The sequence below is a fragment of the Micromesistius poutassou genome (genome assembly GCF_964030765.1).
Source record: "Micromesistius poutassou genome assembly, chromosome: 19".
Classification (NCBI taxonomy): Eukaryota; Metazoa; Chordata; class Actinopteri; order Gadiformes; family Gadidae; genus Micromesistius; species Micromesistius poutassou.
In genome coordinates, this window is record NC_140289.1 from 10,471,186 (window position 1) to 10,486,176 (window position 14,991).

General features: G+C 41.6%; 3 protein-coding genes across 3 annotated transcripts; 2 read left to right on the plus strand and 1 right to left on the minus strand.

Moving 5' to 3' along the window:
- Positions 1 to 1,891: 1,891 nt before the first annotated feature.
- Positions 1,892 to 8,373, plus strand: katnbl1 (katanin p80 subunit B-like 1). The gene is made up of 10 exons (XM_084483854.1): positions 1,892 to 2,013; positions 2,569 to 2,696; positions 2,794 to 2,831; positions 3,364 to 3,652; positions 3,762 to 3,877; positions 4,112 to 4,162; positions 5,010 to 5,099; positions 5,200 to 5,304; positions 5,723 to 5,816; positions 7,466 to 8,373. The coding sequence occupies exons 2-10, from the start codon at positions 2,580 to 2,582 to the stop codon at positions 7,496 to 7,498; spliced, it is 933 nt and encodes a 310-aa protein (XP_084339980.1). The 5' UTR covers positions 1,892 to 2,013; positions 2,569 to 2,579; the 3' UTR covers positions 7,499 to 8,373.
- Positions 8,374 to 8,506: 133 nt separating this feature from the next.
- On the plus strand, positions 8,507 to 11,443 carry emc7b (ER membrane protein complex subunit 7b). Its single transcript, XM_084483889.1, has 5 exons — positions 8,507 to 8,832; positions 9,405 to 9,524; positions 9,631 to 9,769; positions 10,145 to 10,225; positions 10,768 to 11,443. Exons 1-5 carry the CDS (start codon positions 8,600 to 8,602, stop codon positions 10,921 to 10,923), a joined length of 729 nt encoding a protein of 242 aa, XP_084340015.1. The 5' UTR covers positions 8,507 to 8,599; the 3' UTR covers positions 10,924 to 11,443.
- A 1,938-nt stretch (positions 11,444 to 13,381) lies between these two features.
- Positions 13,382 to 14,890, minus strand: chrm5b (cholinergic receptor, muscarinic 5b; the record flags this gene model as incomplete). Its single annotated transcript, XM_084483902.1, has 1 exon — positions 13,382 to 14,890. The coding sequence occupies one exon, from the start codon at positions 14,888 to 14,890 to the stop codon at positions 13,382 to 13,384; it is 1,509 nt and encodes a 502-aa protein (XP_084340028.1).
- Positions 14,891 to 14,991: the final 101 nt, after the last annotated feature.

A 14,991-nucleotide genomic window follows, 5' to 3' on the forward strand; every position in this document is an offset into this window, starting at 1 on the left:
GGACCCTTGGCACTGTCCAATGAAAATGTCTGTTGAGTTTTGGGTCAAGTTTAGTGTAAACATGGCTTCTCTCTCTTGACAGGAAGAGGGGTGAGGCTGCTATTTCCTGTCAATTACAAATACAGGAGGAAGAAAAATTGATTTTTAAAGACCTCCAGGCCAAGACATATGGATTAAGCCTAATTGACTCTAAATCCTAACTGTTAGAAAAATAAGACAAAGTTTGTTGCATTCATGTGGAAGAAAATGCTATGGTTGTGCAATATAGTGGGAGAGTCTGATTTCATTATTTTGAACATGCTTGAACCAAGCACAAATGTCACTCTATACATAGGCAAGTCAGTTTTAATTTGCTCTTATTTGCCAGGCAGGATTGCATCACAGTCAACTTTATGGGGAAAATCGTAATAAAGTAAGCTCCTGCCCATATTTGTGAATCAATACAGGGAAGTCGTGAGACAAATCAAAACGGCGTGAGACAAATCATTTTGTTATCCGGTTTGAAATGTACAATGAATTACACATAATGTTTTCAATTTAAAATATAATTTTGCAAGGACTTATGCTCTCTATTACTGCCCAGATCTATTAAGAGAGGCCATGTTGGTCATGTTACTGCCCAGTGCTCTACTGAACGCAGTGAATATCAGTAGGGGATCACTGGACGGTGGACAAATGAACCACCCCTGGAACGATAAAGACCCATGACAATTAAAACCTGCAGCATATCTTTCAACGTTGGCCCTATCCTGCAGTGAACCTTTCAGGTTTGCTCCTTGCCTTGGCTTTCTCTGAACAGAATGAAAAGAAGCATGGGCACTGTAGCTCCTCAGGGGCCGATCCCTGGACTGTCCTGAACCGAATCCTCCAGCTACCGGGCAGCAAGACGTCAAGCCAGACCCAAGCAAGATGTACAACGACCACAGAGATTTGTTGCCATCTAGTGGACGTCATTTAGAAAAACTAAACGAATAACCTATGTAGAAAGCTGTTTCCTGACTTGGACCTTTAAGTACCATACATTCACATGGTTTCCTATTGCTGGGCACCTTTGAATATGGGCAGAAAGCAGGCATGCTGAAGGAAACACAAGATTATTCTCACGAGGAAAACTAGAGAGAGAACGAAAAAGCATGTTTTTTCTTCACTGATCTCCTGAGTCCCAGGATGGCAGTGCCGAGGTCACGGCCATCTCTTTGCATGTAACAAATATCTGGAGACATGTTGACATAAAATAGAATATAATTGAGATTGGTATTATTTACAACACAGAATGCCAAATATCTGTGTCATCAGTAGGCCCCCATTCGCCATAATGACTGAATAACATTTTTGAAGGAACAATTATGTACACATACTTGTATCCAGTCGTGAAGCCTCCTTCATCATTGGGGATGAGTTTAAGCAGGCAAAAGCAAAAGAAAAGAAAAAAAAAAGGTCATAGTAATAGAAATTAGAAGTCTCATTTTACATTTTGTAATACTAGTTATAATGTTAAATGTTCTGTAATGACCGATTACAATTCTGTTAATGTTGTTAAACATCAAATGTTTTATTATATTGACATTCATCAAATCACAACTCGACTAGTCTGGAGATACCTTTATTCATATTGAAATTCAATACAATGAAGAAAGTAGCTTGAAAGAGAGATTATACGTCATTCAATAAATGATAAATCATTCAATAAATGATAAATCATTCAATAAAGTGAGACCGCGGTGTTGACTTGATTTTTGAGATATATTATTATGACACTAGATGGCGTCCGAGTGTTGATATTTCTGAACGGTTATTCTGACCACTAGAGGTCGCTAAAGTATGTTTGAAATGTGAAGACATAAATCCCATAATGCGTCGCTCTCCCGGTATATTCATTTGAATGGTAACTCTGACGAGCTATCAAACTAGCATGTGTGAGAAAAACAGCAGCTAGTTTAGTTTGCGTTTACCAAACTCATAATTTTGTGGTTACTACTGAAAACCTGCAAGGCGCTTTTTCAAAATGAAACGGTCAGTATTCGTTCAAAGTCATCCATTATCGTTTCTAATCCATGGCTTCCAGGCGTATGTCCAAGTTTGACAGCTAACTGGCTAACGATAGTTGTGTAGCTTAGCGGCCCAGTCCTCTTGCTTATGGATCGTGTACATACTCTCGATTAGCTCTGGTGTTCAGCTTACGGTCAGCTGGTCACTGTAACCCAGGATAACGCAATGCAGTTTTGCAGTTAAGATGTCTAACGTTACTCGATTAGACGTAAGCACGTCAACACGTTATAGCAAATTAACCACCCGACCCAGGATGTAAAGTATTTGCTTTCACTAGCTACTAGCTACCTGTTCTCGTAAACATAGCCCACGCCTTGTTAACCAAACAGGTGTTGGTTCATATCAGCTACTGCGTTGACGTTTTTAGGCAAGGATCAAAACAATGTTTTAACTTTAAAGGTTAAGGCTAAACGCATGCTAAATGTACTGAACCAAAATAAAGTTTTATGACACCCCATGCCAAGTTTTATGCCTCATGTGGTTAACTACTTTCCCCAACCTTGGTTGTTTGCGCTACAGTGTCCCTCATTATGGCTGCTGGAGATTATGATGAGAGAGTGCGCCAATGTCATGCTTTAAACCACAACATACGTGATGGCCATTTGCGACCCAATCTGCATATTGATGTTAAGGAAAACATGAAGCAGGTGGGTGTGTCTCAAGTATACTGTCATATCAGGTTGTGTTCAAGACTCAATCAAGTTGACCATGTCCATGGCTTCATTTCCTATCCTTTTGTTTTAGGTGGATTTTTTAAATAAAGACGCTTTAGATAATGAGAGGTGAGTTACTGATCCACTTCCATAGGGATCATTTGACCATCATCACCACTATCTTCATTCAATAGATAATCACTATCCATAATGGGACCATCAAGTCACCTTATCATACTCGTATGCACCATGGCGATGACACTGAATTCTTTATACTCTTAATAAACCACAAAGCCTGAAAGATAGCCTTTTGTGGGAGTGCTCCCTCTCCATAAAAGTGTGCTAACCGCTAACGTATGGGTTCATATTTATTCAACTAAAACAAGCAATTGTGAGCTTTCTTTGCTTGTAGCATTGGAGATTGTTGTCCCTCAAATATGTTTTATGATGATAATAATAACAATGAACTTGCCTATGCTATGTGTGTATATTATAGACTTTCATCACCGCTTATCCATACAGATGAGCCTCCTCAGACATTGGTTCTCTTTTGTTCAGCGTTGCCACTGACACATGTCATCACAAAGCACCTTGAAGTCGTCGTTCGTTTGTGGATTTTCTCACGCAGCGAGTGGTTAACTTTCCTTTCACTTGTCGGCAGATATCAAGTGAATCACAGGGAATTTGGACGAGGCAAAGTGAAGCGAGTGTCGTCGGTAAAACGCAAAGGACTTCCATTAACGGGGGGCAACCTGAAACTGTGGTGCCAAGCCGCACCAGTAGCAGGCCAGGCCTGTGACTCTGGCATGGCCAACAAGGAGAATGAGCTGGCCTCCTCCGAAGACATGTGGGGCGTTCACTACAACGACAAATGTGCCCACCCACTGACCTCCGGAGAGGCCGCCAAGATGGCAGGGGTCGGCTCCAAATGCAGCGATGCCATGGCTCAGGTAAGGATACGAAGCGGCCTCCGTGTTCCCGGGAATGTGCAATGTTTTTCCCAATGTCAAATCATTGAATTGTTTTTGAATCACCATGTCTGCTTGTTTGTTTTGGCAGCTATCAAAGGACCATGAAGCAATGTCTCATGTACTGTTTGGAAGGAGTCTCCGCTTGAATGTAGCTTTAACACTTTGGCGGCGAAACGCCAGTGAATTTGTGGCTTACCTGACCAGGTATTTTCCATATTCACTCTGTATACAGTTGGTTCTTTGGGATTGTTTTGTTGACATTTGTTTTATTAAGTTGTCCTGGTAATCAAGACATTGATATGTTTGGATGTCTTCATACAAATGGGACATTTTATTTGTCTGTTCCTAATTTCTAGAGGATACCTTTCCCTAGTCTGGTGCATGGTGTATCACTTTTTACATGCACACATTAATGTTTTTATTACATCGTTGTTTCAGAATTCAAGACCCCGGCGTGCTTCTTGACTGCCTACCTATGTTAACTAAAAAGTAAGTCTGGAGGCATTTTTATACATTTTATAATATTTTTTACAATTGAGTTTGTTGTTTTTTTATAACGTCTTGATAACATTAAGATCGTCGGCATCCATGTAAGGCAACTTCATCAGTAACTGGGGGGCATTGCCTAACGTCGTCAACCCAATTACCCAAGCTGCTGTCCCTGTCAGCAGACGGGCTCTACGACTTTCCACCGCATAAATGGCAGCTGCCACAAAATGGGGGAACACACAAAGAGAGACGAATCCCTTCCGTCTCTCTTTGCACCCTTCCCCAGATTGTTTAGGATTAAAGCATTTAAAGCATTGTATAATTGGCTGATTCATTAATTCCCTCACTCTCCACCTCAAGCTGGTGTGTGGTGAGCGTTCTGGCACCGATTGGCTGCCGTGCATCATGTGGATGCGTCACATTGGTGGTGGTTAGTGAAGTCCCCCCCCTTCACTGTAAAGCGTTTTGGGCGCTATATATATTTTAAAAAGCGCTATATAAATTTGCCTCCAATATAGCGGTATTGACCCTCACCATGACTTTTTCACAGCAGCCAAACTTTGAGTTTAAAATAATTGGTGTCAAAATAGCAAGGAAGAATAGTAACTAGTAGCATCAACTCACACAGGATTTTTCTCTTTTAATCAATTTGGTCTATGGCAAAAAATTTAAGCCAGAAAAAAACAAGTGATGGCTGAAATGAGAGTAAAGAGTACAGGTTTAACTTGATAATGCAAGTTATGTCTTCTATTTTTTTGTTCCATTACAAAATGCTTCTATCTTCACCAATGCAAGATGTGAGGCTACAACTTATTCTTTGTGGATTTTTTTTTTTTTTTTTTTGAAGCCTTCAAGACGAAGCAATGTGTATATCACTTGGCTGCTGTGTGGATCTCTTACCGCAGGTCAAAGTCATTCTTGACAGTACATATGAGGAGTAAGTGGTTGTATTGTGTTTTTTCATTAAACGCATCTCCATCATTTTCGGATTGAATGTTTTCATGAAGCAGCATGGTCTTTCTGTCTACGTCCTCCAGGCACTTAATCATTGGTTTACACTGGGTTCAATCAGTCATCAGGAAATGGCTGCCGGAACTTTCCACAAGTGGCAAAAGCTTGCCAAGCAGTTGTTCGGAAGAGAGGTGGGTACTCTCTCAAAGAGCAACACCTTTTATATAAACAAAGTGCAGTTTAATGGGACACATTTTCTCCTCATTTTGACAATATTAATGTATTGTTTACAATTGGAACAATGTTTAACATGATCAAAATTAAATTACATTTTTAAAGTTGTGTAGGAAAGGACCTATTGTGTTTTACTGTTTAACTCTAACCACGTTTAAGATCAGGTTAAACTTAAGGTTCTTGGTAGAACAGTTGATTAAATCCTGAGCCACACAATCCGGTAATCAGCCTTGTTTAAATGACCTTGTCGCAGAACCAGAGGATATTCTTCGCAAGCTGCTGTCTGCTCTCTTCCTTTTTTGTTTTTGTTTTTTGTCTGTGTAATCAACTTAGATTGTGGAACAAAAAAAAATCTGATTTGATTTGTGGTCGCAGGAACGTTGAAGTCCTGAAGCAGCAGCTGAAGGACTTATGGCAGGAGGCAGGCCGGTTATGTTCAGTCCCGGGAACCACAGGAGAGATGGCAAAGGTGAACTCTCATGATGTACTCTGTGATTATTTAATGATGGTCCATCTAGGTCACAGGGTTGTTAACTAAAATACCTCAAATGTCGTTCAATGGGAAATGTCCAACCTTCCCTTTTTGGACCATGAAGGTGTCAATTTAAATGTCTTAGACAAATAGCTGAAATTATTATAAATTGCATGTTGGGTATTTGAACCGCACCCAACATCTTCTTTCTGTTTGTTTTAAACATGGTAATGTATTCATGGATCGTCGACATAGTTATCTGTGGCACTTTGTCACAGATACTCGAATGAGACCCTCATTAAAATAAAACAGGACTAAAAACATGTCTTTGCCCGTCTTCACCAACCAGTTTGACGCGTTCTACTCTGCCGTGTACTCTAAACTAAGTTTGTCCTTATGGTGCCTTCAAAGTAGATTTAAGATTCTCTGCCCGAACCCGACCATGACCCGACCCACGGGCGGGGGCGTTATTTCACGTCCCTATCCTCGGGCCGGGTCGCGCCCCGCCCCTGATGAAGCATTTATTTTTGTTGCGAGTGTGTTGCGTCTCCTCCACTCGCACGCATGATCACATCGGGCCTGCATGCTGTGCTGTATTGTGTATAGTAGTATAGTGAGCTGTAACCTAATGTCATCTGCAGTCCGCACCCGCTGCTTAACATCAATAATCCACCCGAAGCAATGTTGTTGTTTTTTCAACAATTGATACCCGCACCCGCCCGATCATCATTCATTATAGGGTGACCAGACATCCCGGTTTTGAGTTGCATGTGTCCCGCTTTCCATCAACCACTATGAAATGTCCCCTGTCGTCAGCGATTACATAGCCAACGTGGTTTTATTATAGCCGATCATTAACTATAAACCACATAGAAAGAATAAAGCATCCAGCATATGATTTCCACAATGTGTGAGGGCATACGCAACAGGGATGGCTGCACAGTGGAATGCTCTGGCGCTGGTCGGAGCAGGGAGATTCCGTAAGAAAAATATGTTTGCAGTGTGCCTAGTCAATATGTTAACCTACTTATTATTTAGGTTATTAATAAAATTGTCGGGTTTAAATCTTTGGTCTCAGACACAACGTGCACGGGCTGGGGTAGGGTCGGGCTTGATTTTTTTTTTTGGCCCCGATCTAAGCTCTACTTCAAAGTGCCTTTTTCGAGGCACATCGACATCGCAATAAACAACGGATGAAGTGTGCGCAGATGTGTGGAGCCTGGTCTGGGCAGTGGTTGATTTTGATGTCCGCATCCAAGGATTAAGCATGTCGGGGCCCTTTGAGTACAATGCCACGGTGTGGCATTATTATTAGTAGTATTTCATACAACAGGGCTCATTTTAACAGTCATACACAATGACAGTGCTAAAATGAAAAAGTATCACAAAGTACGATACAACTTTATTAGTAGGCGAGCGTTGTAACCATGGGATAACACACGCCGACTCCTTCCTATAACTCTTGGCTCAAAATAATCTCTTATCTCAGTGCTTCAATTTGAGCTGAAATGGGGTTCACCTAGACTTTTTAAGTGTAAAGAAGCTTTAAACTCAACCTAAACAACAACACTCTAGATTGTATGAATGGTGTTTGTCTTTGCCTGTCTTCAAGCACTCTTTCAACGAAGCACCCCCTTGCGTTTCAGGTCATCGAGTCTAGCCTGTCTCACCTCCGCTGACGGCTGAGGCCGGCACAACGAGGGCGGGACCAACCACGGCGGGACCAACCACTGCCGCGATCCACGCGGTCACGGCACACTGGGCCAATTAGGAAGGAGTAGGAGGACCACTGGACAGGTGCAATCTGCCACTCCCGACGTCTTGCGTGAACCATGCACTTCACGCAGCTCCCTCATGTAGAGCCAGAGACGTTAAAGGAGGGTGCAAACCTCAAAGCCCCCCCTGCCAAAAGCCTCACACACGGAACGGGAAATGACTGCTTCACATTGAAGTGGATTGTCTTTTTTTTTTTTTCTTTTTTTTTTTAAGGGGCATTAAAACCGACCTTCCTCATCGAAGGTCGTGATCGCTCAATGTTGTGCCGAAATGCTCCTTACCCCACTGCTTGAAGAGCAACTACACCCGCATGGATGGATGTGATGAACCCCACTGTCGTGTTTTGCACCTGGACTCTTGAGGTTTGATCAAGAACTGGACACTGCAGCAGTCTTAAGTTATTAGGGTTTTATTTCATTCATCAATTTGCCTTACTATGACAATTGACTGTACAAAATAAAAATTAAAACCAAATATGTCTTGGATATTTTTTTCCAAAGTTGCTGCAATACAGTGTTCTGCAACTTTTTGGTTTGTACTTTATTCCCTTCTGTTGGTTATGTTTGTGGTTGTAGGATTTGTATCATTTTCTTACAGAGAGCCATCCAAATACATTTCCTTTTAAGGTTTTATAATTGATCAAGGGTTTAATTTTATAACTTGTACTTGTCATTAATGATGAATGTGAAATTGATTGCTTAACATTAGTGTGACATTACAAAAACATAACCCGTGTATTGTTACTTTTCGTTTCACGTCGTTTTTATTTCCATGAATGACCGGAACTACTCTCTGTTAATGCTTGTGATTGTACACAGACCGATTTCACGAACTCTACGTAACACTAGAGGAGGCGGAGGAATGCCAAAACACTGGTTGTCAATAAAGTTCATTTAAAAATCTGACGTCATTATTTTCAGCGGAGACAGCTGCTTCCCGTAATCAAGTCGTGACTCTTCTTACATGTTTTAGTAACGTTAAAACGATTTCGGTAATCCATAGATATGTTTAAAATGAACGAATTAACGCGGTTCCTGTTTTTTATACAAGCCCATTTGGTTTTGGCATGGTGTTTTATCGATATGGAAACGGGGCCTAGTATGGGTCTGTCTACACTGCCGAATGGCGATCGTTTTAAAATCGAGGGAAGAGCAATAGTTCCTGGGGTGAGGACACAGGATTGGATTTCGAAAGCCCGTGTTCTTGTGGAAGGAGAAGAATTCGTGGGCTTTTTGAGGTGAGACGGACGGAAAATGCAAATACTTAGAAGATAAGGCTAGCTAGCCGGTGTAGCTAGCATGCTAGGTAACCCTCTGCTTACCTCCTCAATGAGGCTGTCTGTATCCTCTTTTACCGACGTTACTTGACATGGTTTCTGACAACACCTAGCAACGTTATAGGAGTATCACACGTTTTGACATCAACTTGTATTATATATATATATATATATATATATATATATTCAACATGTGTCGAATGCATAACGTTAGGCCTAACTTATGTTGGCTTGCTTACTGAGCGTATTGTGTTGTTATATTGCATAGCACTGCAATATAACAGCACAATTATTTCAGTTCTATACTGCTACTTCTTACAGAGCAACCTTGCTCTTTATTGATAAATGTATTTGAATGACTAAGAATTATACATTGGGAGAGGCTGATGTTGTGGTGCAGAAAGTAACTCTCCTTTTATGGAATATGGAATCCATCCAATCCAAGGTACCGATGTCAAACTAATGGCACATACATAATCATGACAAACTAATAATATCCCCCCTCCCCCTGTGTATTCACCCATTTGTTTCAGAACTGATGGAAGTTTTGCGGTAAATGATGTGCCACCAGGGTCGTATGTTGTGGAAGTTATCACACCAGCATACAAATTTGATCCAGTTCGTGTCGATATCACATCCAAAGGAAAAATGAGGTATTGATTCAGAATTGAGTGCAAATTTGGCAACTGTAGCAATACATTATGCATTACGATATGTTTGATACCAGCTTATTGTCCAACCATCTTTCATTCTTCACAGGGCACGTCTTGTGAACCACATCAAGACTTCAGAGGTCATCCGAATGCCTTACCCACTCCAGATTAGATCTCCTGGCCCAAATATTTACTTCACAAAGAGAGAGACCTGGGGCTGGACCGACTTTCTCATGAATCCCATGGTAAATACTTTTTGATCACTAATGAGCATGCAGTCAAAAAGGTGATTATTGGCAGTTGCATAGCCTGTGATATGGACTTTTTCTTCTACCTTAGTTATTTACATTGTGATTCAACTAGAGAAAAGGGAAACATTTGTAATTGTAAGCACTTGCACAAATGGTTACCTTTTGTTTCTTATCAGGAAATGTTCAAAACTTACCTTAAATGTCAGATTCTAAAAAGTGTGTGTGTGTGTGTGTGTGTGTGTGTGTGTGTGTGTGTGTGTGTGTGTGTGTGTGTGTGTGTGTGTGTGTGTCCAAGCGGAGATGACAAAAGATTGAATTACCTATAGTTGATGTTCTTTGCAGTAATGTTATTAATTGTTCCCCTCGTAGGTGATGATGATGGTTCTACCCCTGCTGATCATCGTCCTGCTGCCCAAGGTCGTCAACACCAATGACCCAGAGATGAGAAAGGTAAAACCCCATCCATGGTTCAAACCACCTACATGTTAGATTAGCTTTTATGCAATTCATTACGTTGATGCTGAAAACACTCAAAGCATTCAGTCAAAATTCGGAGTAGCTGCAAAAAATGTATAGTACAGCACATTAGCACAACCTATATTTAAACCAATTAGTCAAATAAAATAAAAAATACTGGAACATTTTTCCTTTCACATGAGTCATGTACTCATGCTATGATTCACCCCTTTGTTCAAGTGATCTAAGCTGACTGACTATATTAGCATATAATCTACATATACATACATTGGCCTCAACTCATTACCATTTGCATGTAATTGTATTTATTCACGTGGTTATGTATGTTATTGTAATAATTGTGTCAATGCTTTTGAAACTGCTTTTGATTGGGTTGTAAATTATTTTTTACACGTAAATGTTTATTTTTGTTTTCACGTTTATACCAGGCACATATGCCACTGAACAGCAGTTGAATCCGTACCCGCTTCAAGGTGTTGTGTTCATGTGTATTAAACCTTTCCCTTCATCTCCAGGAAATGGAACAGTCCATGAACATGCTGAATCCCAACCCAGAGCTGCCAGACGTGTCCGAGTTCATGACCAAGCTCTTCTCTGGAGGCTCCAAGGGCTCTGGGAAGCCTAGTGGCAGCAGCAGCAAAGGCACCCGGCCCGCAGTGAAAAGGAGGTAGTACCAAGACCCTGCCCGATCGTCCATAAACGGAAAGAATGGGATCGCACCATGGAAGCATGCATTTTTAAAATATGACTCTGTTGTTTTCTTTACTTCTAGTCTGTTGTACAGTTCCCCCTCCCAACACAAGAGGGTCCTACCCTTTCGCCCCATTAAGTCTGGCTGTCTAATATAGGATTTACTTTTTTTTTTTTTTTGCACTGAACTGTAAAATCTTAAAATTCTCTTTAAAATATATGACTTTATTTAATATAACCATATGTTGGTCCAATAACTGTAGTCGTCGTGGTTCAGCAAAAGTCTTTATTCTTCTGCATTCTCGACAGCTGCTGACTCTCAGAGACACATAATGTCACAACCTATTCCACTACTTGAAAGATGACCTCTATTACAATTCAGAGATTTTTTTTTTGTCCTCTTGATTTTTGCGACTGTGAATGGAGATTAATTGAATTTTAGTTATTATATAAACAGACTTATTTAAAAGCTTAAATAAATACATTAAGATGATGAAACAACACTGTTTTTCTTTATTTCAAAGGGCTGGGTGGGGTAGGCAATCTGAAATCAGGGAGTGTGCTTCAACCGGTTGCTTCTATACACCATGTGTATGGTCAAGTGCGTCACAATAATTGTACATTGGAGATGCCTTTTTAAAACTATGAATCTATGTCTGTGTTCTACTATTTAGAAGTTCTTTTGTGTTTGCTTTGAAAGACCCCACGGTATCAAGCCTTCTATACCTCTCTCATAAGTGTCAGAGGGCTCGATGTTGAGCCTGGCCCCTGATGCACGTTGTATCAGCCGTGGCTAAATCACCCCTGGTTACTGAAAGGACAACAGTTGTTATTTATGACTCATCTTAATACGAGGTTCATTTCACCGGCGACGTGTTGCCGTAGCGCCTGCTCGCTGGAGCCCAGAGACCGTTGAGATGGTGGCACTTGCTATTAAAAGAGTTCCACTCCTCTCAGAAGTCCCTGGTGGGGGGCAGTCTTCACCAGTCTCGCCCAACCAATTGCGGGAGATTGGCTCGAGATTGCGTTCTTGTTTTTTCCATGCCAGCAATTTACTTTCTTTTTTTTTGCGTTAGAGAATTATATCAGTCGTGCTGAGAAAAGAAAATGTCATGTTGTTTGTTCAAATTGTATTCAACTTCTCCATGCTTGGAGTCTCACTACCGTACAATACTGCAGACAGAATATTAGCTTTGTATCGGCACTCAAGCAAAAATAAAGGCACAGTCCAGGGGGAGAATTATCTATCCATTATCTTAATGATGGACCTCAAAAAGAAAATGGATACATTATATATCCTTTTACTATTTTTTTTAAATTATTTTCAGAATCTAATGCTAGTGATGTGCATGAGCACGTAACAATTGTATAGGAAAATCAATCTACAAACAAAATGTAAACATTGTGCTTATCAGCCCTTGAGCACAAGATTAAAACATTCAAACTGAAAACTGTTCAAATAATGTAATGGTTGGGGCATATAAATATATACATACACAAACATTCAGAAAACATAAATAAGGCAAGGCAAATTTCATACTTGATAGTGTAAGTCCATCAAAGAATCAACATTTCAAACGCCTTACAAATCTCAAATTGCTAAAGCCGTCAATAATCTAGATTATACACAGTGCAGGTGAGTTGTAGAACAATTAATTTATGTATTTCAACGATTTTAAACAAATACATTTACGTGCACACTCATCCAGCAATCTCAAACTGGTTAAGGTAATCAGTCGAACTATTACTGGGATTTAAACACCTTAGGTTGGTTAATTAATTTAATTCTGGGTCATAATGTTAGGACCCAGAGACAACTCAATCATCGCTCTATGTACTTTGTCATCTAAACATAGACAACGTATTCTGTGTATGCATCACGTCACATCCACTCGGAAACAGCCGATTCACCAGATACATCAAGAGTATGTGCTGTTTTTCACATTGTTGACCTACGATTGCTAACAAGTCCACAAGAAACCCCACATATTTTCAAGGTTGCAAAGTTAATCAACACAACATAAGACAAAACTTTTTGATCCATCACATGTTAATTTCACCAAATGTTATGATTGCATTTTGTGGGCCTGTCACATCCTCAACTGATCTTACTACTGTTGAATACATCCATTATGTGAGTGGCAATGCTAATCATGTAAATATAATGGGAGTTTGACCTTAATCTTTTCATTCAGCCTTAACTGAATTAAACTCCACGTAAACATACTGAATATGAAGCTACCATGGTAAAGTTCAATCTTTTTATACCAGCTACCTGTATAACAGCACTTTGGTACGGCTTTGTGCTCTTGCAACTTCAGAGGACCATCAACGCATCCTTGTCAACCGTAGTCATTTTCTTCAATCTACATTTGGCATTACTGACACTTCTGACCCATATTAGCGAATTCTATTGGTGACATCGGGGGTGTGACCACGCTAGTACAGTTTGTCCTCCCCTCTCTTGCTCCTCCACTGGCAGAGCAAGAGCATGCGGAAGGTCTTCTGGAAGGTCTTGTTGCACAGGGCATAGCACATGGGGTTGATGGTGCTGTTGACGTAGCACAGCCAGTAGCCCAGGTGCCACAGCGACGTGGGGACGCAGTCGTTGCAGAAGGTGGAGACGAGCACCATGATGTTGTAGGGCGTCCACGTGAGGATGAAGGCCAGCAGGATGGCACTGAGCGTCTGAGCCGCCTTCTTCTCCTTAATCAGCACCATCCTCTTCCTCTTTGTCATCTGGCTTTTGAGGACTGGGTCCATGGGTTTGGATGTAGCTGAGGGGGAGGGTGAAGCGTGTTTGCTGTCTGCATGCTCCGTTACGCTATCGGGGTCCGGCGAAGCAACGACAGGGTCCGTGTTCTGATCCTTGACGGCCGGTTTGAACTTGTATGAGATGCACTTTGTGCTCTTCTTCTTTGGTGGGGTGCCCGAATGCCTCTCTTCTTCAGAGTCAATCGCCTTTCCGTTCTTGCTTGGCCCTGTGCCTCGATCTTTTAGCGACCCCTGTGGTGTGTCCATGGAGGTGTGGTGGTCCTCCTCCTCTGATGAAGTGTAGCTGTTGAGGGAAGTTATCTGGTTCGTCTTGACCCAGTCTTCTTCTGACCTCGTGGTGGTCTTGGTGGCGTTACTCTGGTTTGAAGAAGACCAGGAGGCCTGGCTCCTGTCCCTTCTATCGCTGGTGAAACGAAAGCAGGACTGAATGATGGTTTTCTGTGGCCTGGACCCCTCGTAGACATCCGCTGTAGAGAGCCCCTGAAGCTCCGCCAGATCCTTTGTCCGTCTCTCAGTCTCCTTGTAGATCCGACAGTAAAGGATAGTCATAACAGACACAGGAATGTAGAAAGCAGCGATGGCCGTGCCAAATGTAATCACAGGCTCAGAGAAAAACTGTATTTGGCACTTGTCCGAAGACTCTCTTCTCTTGCCTACAAAGTACTGCCAGCAAAGAATAGGCGGTGCCCACAAGACGAAGGAAACCAGCCATGCCATTCCGATCATGATGGCGGCCCGCTTTGGAGTCCTCTTAGCCCTGTACGTGAGCGGTCTAGTGATTGAAAAATACCTGTCAAAGCTGATGACCAGCAAGTTCATGACCGAGGCATTGCTGGCTACGTAATCCAGCGCCAACCACAGGTCACACGCCAGGCTCCCGAGGGACCAGTAGCCCATCAGAATGTAGGTGGTGTACAGGTTCATGGACAGCACTCCGATGATAAGGTCAGCAAAGGCCAAGCTCAGTAGGTAGTAGTTGTTAACCGTCTTGAGTTGGCTGTTCACCTTGAAGGAGAGCATCACCAACACATTGCCAACAATAGTAATCAAGCTGACGATGGCTGACACAGTCGCTATTGTTATGACCTCCCACAGGCTGTGGGTGAAAGGCTTGGCATGCGATGTGTTGTTATTAAAGGTACTGGTGATGTTTGGTAGATCCTCTGCACTCATGATGCTGGATGATGGTATTTGTTTATGTTACAGGTTGTTTCTCTTGTTCCATTCAGAATTGTCCCAGGTTCCCCTGAAATAAAAGGATAACAAACATGATA